The 8,123-nt window shown below is 33.9% G+C and overlaps 1 protein-coding gene across 1 annotated transcript in view; it reads left to right on the top strand.

The window, feature by feature from the left end:
• Positions 1-927: 927 nt before the first annotated feature.
• Positions 928-8,123, top strand: part of SP3 (Sp3 transcription factor) — a gene marked incomplete at its 5' end in the record, with an annotated part of 40,622 nt that continues 33,426 nt past the window's right edge. Inside the window, one exon of the mRNA XM_025039292.1 lies at positions 928-2,320. Within this exon, the coding sequence (XP_024895060.1) occupies positions 928-2,320 (1,393 nt within the window). The remainder of the gene's footprint in view (positions 2,321-8,123) is intronic.

Below are 8,123 nucleotides of genomic sequence, written 5' to 3'. Positions count from 1 at the left end.
GATGTTACTGTTACTATTCCTTTAAAAAAAATCTACCCTTTGACATTGAAGTGGAGAATTTTATTGCTTTTTGCTTTCCTACATTGGTATATTTCTAGTCTTGCTTAATCTATAAAATATGGGGATGATACCTGAGATTCTGGCAGGTCACAGAATGCAAACTGTATATGCCTGGCACATTACTGCAGACTTAAGTACAATAGTAAGTAAAGCCATAGTCTAAATCTTCCATCTTTTAGATTCTAGAAAAACTTTTCAGACTTTGCCATGTGGTCACAGGGCAATAACGTTTTTTCATTAAATTTTTAAAGGTCTCTTCTTTTTTTTTTAAGTAGTTCATGGGAAGAGTAAAAAACTGTTAATGGAATAGCCCTAGCCATAAGTTTGCTCCGGAGTACATTAATATATGCCATAGCAAAGTAGCTTTAATTGTTTAATTTAAGGTTTGTACCAATAATACTCAAATCTCCACTTTTCTAATTCAGATGACTTGATAATACTAATGTTTCTTTTTTAAAAATCAAATATAACGCATCTGATTTAGTGATATATTTTTAGTGTGTTGTATGCTTTTCCAGCTCTTTAGTGTTTGAGGTATGTTTGGTTTGAGCTGCTCATAATCTTTTCTGGTCACTTCTACTTTATTTTTAACTGTAAAGGATTAGAGATCATAGATGAGGGATTAAATCCATTTGTTGTCATAAGACCAAGACTTCTGATTGAAGTTTATTTTTCCTGCTCAGATAGCACAGGTTATTTTTGCAATAACTAACAAAATCGGGAATGATAATTATTGTAGTTTATATAGTGTTGCTTCTGTATGTGAACTCTATTGTATTCTTAAGAGAATATTTATTTTCAGGTAGTAGGGTTTATATCAGTTTTTAGAGTTTTTTTGAGGGTTGGTTTAAATAAACCACAAATACATATCACATAGCACGTTTTGTTTTCTTCCTCCAGACAGGTGATTTGGCTTCTGCACAGTTAGGAGGAGCACCAAACCGATGGGAGGTTTTGTCAGCCACTCCTACAACTATAAAAGATGAAGCTGGTAATCTAGTACAGATTCCAGGTGCTGCTACTTCAAGTGGGCAGTATGTTCTTCCCCTTCAGAATTTGCAGAATCAACAAATATTTTCAGTTGCACCAGGATCAGATTCATCAAATGGTACAGTGTCCAATGTTCAATATCAAGTAATACCACAGATTCAGTCAACAGATGGTCAGCAGGTTCAGATTGGTTTCACAGGCTCTTCAGATAATGGAGGTATAAATCAAGAAAGTGGTCAAATTCAGATCATTCCTGGCTCTAATCAAACTTTGCTTGCCTCTGGAACACCTCCTGCTAATATTCAGAATCTCATACCACAGACTGGTCAAGTCCAGGTTCAGGGAGTTGCAATTGGTGGTTCATCTTTTCCTGGCCAAACTCAAGTAGTTGCTAATGTTCCTCTTGGTCTGCCAGGAAATATTACGTTTGTACCAATCAATAGTGTTGATCTAGATTCTTTGGGACTCTCGGGCAGTTCTCAGACAATGACTGCAGGCATTAATGCCGATGGACATTTGATAAACACAGGACAAGCTATGGATAGTTCAGACAATTCAGAAAGGACTGGTGAGCGGGTTTCTCCTGATATTAATGAAACTAATACTGATACAGATTTATTTGTGCCAACGTCCTCTTCATCACAGTTGCCTGTTACTATAGATAGTACAGGTATATTACAACAGAACACAAATAGCTTGACTACTTCTAGTGGGCAAGTCCATTCTTCAGATCTTCAGGGAAATTATATCCAGTCGCCTGTTTCTGAAGAGACACAGGCTCAGAATATTCAGGTTTCTACAGCACAGCCTGTCGTACAACATCTACAACTTCAAGAGTCTCAACAGCCAACCAGTCAAGCCCAAATTGTGCAAGGTATTACACCACAGACAATCCATGGTGTGCAAGCCAGTGGTCAAAATATATCACAACAGGCTTTGCAGAATCTTCAGTTGCAGCTGAATCCTGGAACCTTTTTAATTCAGGCACAGACAGTGACCCCTTCTGGACAGATAACTTGGCAAACATTTCAAGTACAAGGGGTCCAGAACTTGCAGAATTTGCAAATACAGAATACTGCTGCCCAACAAATAACTTTGACGCCTGTTCAAACACTCACACTTGGTCAAGTTGCAGCAGGTGGAGCCTTGACTTCAACACCAGTTAGTCTAAGCACTGGTCAGTTGCCAAATCTACAGACAGTTACAGTCAACTCTATAGATTCTACTGGTATACAGCTACACCCAGGAGAGAATGCTGACAGTCCTGCAGGTGAGTCTTAAATCATGTCATACTATAGGTATATTCAATGATTTAATATCTAGGGAAATGTTTATCAGTATCTAGCCATCTTTAGTGATGATACATTACCCTCTTTGTATGAAAAGTAGAAAGCAAAATGTTTTTCAAATTGTTCTTCATTGGAAGTTTGTAGTTTTTGAAGTCAAGGATTCATTTCTCCATCATGCCAATTACATTTGTAGTTTTTCCTTAATTGTGTATTTGTTTTCACATCTTATTGGTATTATCAAGCACTGCATCATATTTATTTGGCAGGTAAGGTGTCTTGATTATCTTTGATGTGATGTAAGTTAAATGTTTTATGCATTATGTTTGGTTGGGGAATCTGGCATAGTGAAAATATGGTACTGGGAGTAAAGAGCATGCTATCTCAGCTAGTAGCTAGCTGTGTGATTTTGGCCAAGTTGCTTTTTCCTGTCATAAACTCAGTTTCCTCATCATGTAATATGGGGTTGTTGGACTAGGTCGTGATTCTGTGATTGTTTATTCTTCTAAGTGTGTAGTGGGCATTGAACTTATTGAACAATATGTTAGACATATTGTTACTGATAGCATCGGTTGAAATTTCAGAAGTCTACTCTTTGAATGTTGTGCAAGAATTAGATAAAACAGTTTTAAAAGAGATAGTATCATCTTATTAATATTATTTACTTAGATAACTTTATTAAATGTTTCGTTGTATACCGAATTCTTACTTTCACTCTTCTACCTTTATTTGAATTTTTGTGGACATTGTACTATTTTAACCTTCCAGTGAGTCAGTGATTCTAAACTCTTAAATTGGGACAGTTGAATTTAATTTATTGAAATAATTTCCAACAATACTGTTTTTCTTTTGAGAAATTTGTGATATATGCTTAGAAAATTGGAATTGTCTTGAAGACTTAAGTCTGTCCTTGGAAAGCCTTTAATTGCATTTGAGTCTTCCGAGGCTGTGGTTTAGAGTAGCAGTTCTCAAAGTGTGGTCTGTGGACCCTTAGAGTACCTCTGGTATTCTCTTAGAGGTTCTTGATGTCAAACTACTTTTCATAATAATACTGAAGTTATTTGCCTTTTTCATTGTGTTGCCATTTTTCTGATGGAGACTAAAACTGCTTGTGTCTTCGCACAGATCAAAGTAGTGGCGCAAAACTATACGAGTTGTTTTCTTCATGACATTGCACTTACAGTTAAAAAAATGTGTTTTACTGAAGAACGACCTTGATAAACTAGTCAAAATAGTTATTTTTACTAAATCTTGACCCTTGACTGCTGCATGTTTTTTTTAAATAGCTTTAAAGTATACAGCACAGTGAATTTTTTTGGTATAGTGAGACTTTTGCAGCCATGACCACTATCTAATTTTAGAACATTTTTATCATCCCCTCCCCACCCCCCGAAAAAACCCATACCTATTAGCAGTCACTCCTCATTCTACTCCTGCCTCCACCTTAGCCCCTGGTAACCACTAATATATTTTCTGTCTCTCTGGATTTGCCTTTCATAGAATCAGTGGAATTCCATTTCATATCAATGCATTCATATAATAAATGGCTTTTCGTGTCTGATATCTTTTATATAGCATGATATTTTCAAGATTCATGTGTATCGTAGCCTGTATCTGTATTTCATTTCTGTTCATGGTTGAATAATACTCCATTATATGGATATACCACATTTTTTTCATTTGTCATTTGATGGAGAGTTTCCACTTTTTGACTATTATGAATAATGCTGCCATAAACGTTATATGTACAGTTTTTCGTGTGGACATGTTTTTGTTTCTTTTGGGTATATATCCCAAGGAATGAAATTGCTGGATCGTATAGTAACTCTATGTGTAACATTTTGAGGAACTGCCAAGTTGTTTTTTCAAAGTGGCTGTACCTTTTATGTTCACCAGCAATATATGAGAGTTCCAATTTCTCTACATTCCCTACCAACAATACCTATCATTGTCCTTCTTTTTGATCATAACTATCCTAATGGGTATGAAGTGGTGTTGTGTTTTTGGTTTGCAGTTCTTGTTGCTTGTCTTTGTAATATTTTTGTGACGAAAGTATGTTTTAATAGAGTACTTCAAGATGATTGTATTTGAAAAAAATACTTTTTTTTCCAGTTGTGTAGTTGTGTGAGTTGCAGGCTGAACTAGATGCTGTTTTCATGAAAAACGATTTGTACTTAAAAGAATAACTGACAAACTAGGGTTATTGAGAAGTTCATGTTTTTAAGTAAGAGATATTTTCTTTAAAAAATGAATTGAGTGTAACTTAAAGGAAAAAAAACCTGACAGTATTGCTACCAATGATAAAATTTGGGCCTTCCAGTGAAAATGATCAGTTTTGGAAAACTTGAATCTACTACTATGAACTTATTTGTTAACTTAATAATTAAATACTTTTCTGATGAGATGGATAGTGATATTAATAAAGGATTTTTATTTTCGGATACTGTATTATAATTAAATGGACCAACATTTGGAAGGTCTGTATGATTACTCAGTGAACCAGTAGTTTTCAAATGACCAATTCATGTTACAAAATCATGCGTGGGTAAAAGATCTATTTAGAGTTAGAGGTAGGCCAGTAACAAACTTAAGTGGAAAGTTGACCAATATGGTTTTAGATTCTACATTGCAACAGATCTTTAAGAAACTGCTGCTTGTCAAGTTTGATGTAATATCAAAAAAGAATACCCACAATTGGCTCAAAGGCTGTCAAATTACTCCTTCCTTTTTCAGCCACTTATCTTTGTGAGACTAGACATACTTTATATGCTTTAGCCCAAACCGGATATTGCAACAGATTGAATGTAGAAGCAAATATGTAACTCCAATTGTCTTCTTATTACCTAAACAGAGATTTGCAAAAATGTAAAAATGGCCTCTCTTCTCTATAAACTTTTATTTATGTTTTTGGAAAATAGTTTTTCATAAAATCTTAATTTATCTAAACATGTAATAGATTTACTATTTTTAAGTGAATTAAAATTTAAGTTTATACTTTCTAATACAGTAAATATAAAAATGTATAACCTACATGAACAAAAGCTTTTTGAGGACCTCAGTAATATTTAAGAGTTTAGAAGAAGTCCTGAGACCAAAAAGTGTGAGACTACTAAAGACATAGCAGTTTTTACAAACTATTTTTTAAAGCTTGTGCAAAGTTAAGGTAGCAGAGTTCTATATGTGTTAGAAAGCCATCTCTAGAGAATTTATTTGTGATTTTGTAGATTTATGTTGGTCATGAAATTAGTGTTATAAAGCACCAAGTGTTTCAGTACAGAAATATCTAAAATACAATCGAAATAGCAATACTGTATGAATTAAATACAAAATAGAATTTAAAATGTCGTAATTTAACTTACTGAATGTGGCAAGGAAGAAGAATAAAGAGGCACTCAGAAGGCTATTATTTGAATTTTGTCCCGATTTTAAGGAATCGGGAAAGAATTTGAGAAAATAGAAGTTAAAGTGAGTGAGAATAAAAGTGCCGCAATGTACATAACAACATATTTAGTAATAAAAACTAGGAAATTTTAATTTTGGAGATATTTGGTAATAGGAAAACTATCCCTTGGCATACTGTCTTTTTAATTGTCAAAAAGGAAGATTAATTATTTTAGGATGTGTTTTTCACCTGAAAAATCAGTAATTTTTAAAAATCTATTAGGGCATAGTACACCCAGATGAAATAAAATGTTGACATTGGTTTGCATTTTTCCTTTTGGTAAATATGCAATGAATGTAACAGTTTTCCAAGGTACGTGAAAATGCCACATTTTTTTATTTGGGCTCTGGAATTTCTTTGACTTCTAAGCTCCCCTTTAATAGAAATGATTTAAGCAGTGAATGTGACTCTGGGCCCTTCCTCATGAAGTGTGTTGAGTGCGTCTTATCCCTCAGAAATCAAACCTCTGTCTCCCTTGGAACAGAGTCCATCAGGCCCCAAACTGCAACCCTGCTCACTGTTTAAATTTTGTTTGTTTTATGCTCACTGAGAAATGCATGCTGTTTTAGAGAACTGGTTCTCGAAGTTTTATTTTAACTTTGTCTGCCATTACTGAGTATTTGAATGGAGGCAAAGTATGAATTTACATATCTTTCAATGTCTTTTCTAGTCAGAAAATTTCCCCCAAATTCAAGCCAAGACTTATTCAGTCTTTCAAATTGTGGCCCTCTACCAGATTTCTTATCTAAATACACCATTGTCTTTCAAGACTGGCCATATTTAAAATGCAGTCAGTTGTTTGAGGTAAGAAGAAAGGTTCTTAGAAATCATTACTTCTTTAAGTGAGAAACCTAGTGTTTAGAATTCCCATTATCCATGATGGAGAACTGCATAGCTATAGACTATTTGGTAGCTCTGCTTTTTAAAATTAGTAGTGAAAGAATGGAGACACAAAAAATTGAATTTTTAAAACTTTATGCTTAATTAAGTATTGAAGAACAAAAGGGAAGAGATCTCTTATGTATGTACTGTGTCAGGCACTATTTAGGTGATTTTAGAAATATTATAATTCTTTCTTGTAATAATTATGTTACTATTTTGATATTTGGGTGGAGAAGGAAACTGTCCCAAGGCTTTACAACTAGTCTTTTTATTTTTCTACCCACTCTCTTACACTGTCTTGGTATTTAATTTACATCGATAGTGTATTTTTCTTTTCTTTTTTTGTTTTGCTTCAGTATTTTTCATTTTGGCAGGAAAAATACTAGTTATGTATTTTTTTATGGTAGGTGAAGGAAGTGTTTTCTGAAACATTTTTATTGGTGATTCTAACAAAATAAATGTAATAATCTTTATTGGTTTTACCTAAGGAATTGCATGTCAAAACCATGATTATAGAAATGTACAATTACTACTAAAAGGCAAAACCTATTGCATGAAAAGCGGAGTGTATGGTGGAAATGCAGTCTTCAGAGCTGAAGAGTCGGGGGTAGGAGGGAGGAATGTGAATATGATCTATGTTGATTTAAAGTAATTGGTAGATCTTTTCGCCTTCTTACACAAATGGAGGACCAAACTAACTTTTGTTTTATGTAGACTTGTTACTCTTAAACATACCTTGAGGACATCTTAGTTAGGTATCGTAAAGTGTACTTACTCAGCTTTGTTTCTAATTCTGATGCGATTATGACAGTTTTCTTGTGTTGAAGAAATACAGTCTGTAGATAAAAACTTCGAGTCTTAAGTAACAAATAAAAATAAGTTCACCCCTGATTTATACAGAAATTTTACAGAGAGATAATGAAATTACAGACCTGCAAACTGCCACACAGATTCTAGAAGATCGTGTAGTAGTATCTTCACAGTACTGAGAGAAAATAACCAGCTGAGGATTTATATGCAATTAAATCCCTCCTCAAGAATTAGGTTATAACGAAGACATTTACAATATTCAAGGACTGAGATTTTATTATTCAGAGACCCTTAGTAAATTTAACTGCTGAAGTATTAAGTATAATGGATCCAGAGGAAAAGAGTGGAAAATGAGGAAATAATAGTGATCACAGAAATGGGTAAAAAATTCATTATTTAACTGACTGTAAAATATAGTAACTTTAAAAGTTATAGAAAACTTCAAAGATACACAAAAACAGAAACGTGTAATGAACCTTAATGTACCTACCTCCCAGCTTCAGTAATTATCATTATTCTGCCATTCTTGTTCTCTCTCCTCATCATATAAAATTTTATTTTTTGCTGGAGTATTTTAAAGCCGATCCCAGAATTTTACCCCAAAATTCTAATGAATTGGTTTTGAGTGTGTGGTTTGGGAGTCTCTTCAGCAG

Source organism: Pteropus alecto, unplaced genomic scaffold, assembly GCF_000325575.1.
Source record: "Pteropus alecto unplaced genomic scaffold, ASM32557v1 scaffold3, whole genome shotgun sequence".
Classification (NCBI taxonomy): domain Eukaryota; kingdom Metazoa; phylum Chordata; class Mammalia; order Chiroptera; family Pteropodidae; genus Pteropus; species Pteropus alecto.
This window is presented reverse-complemented; position numbering and strand designations above follow the sequence as displayed.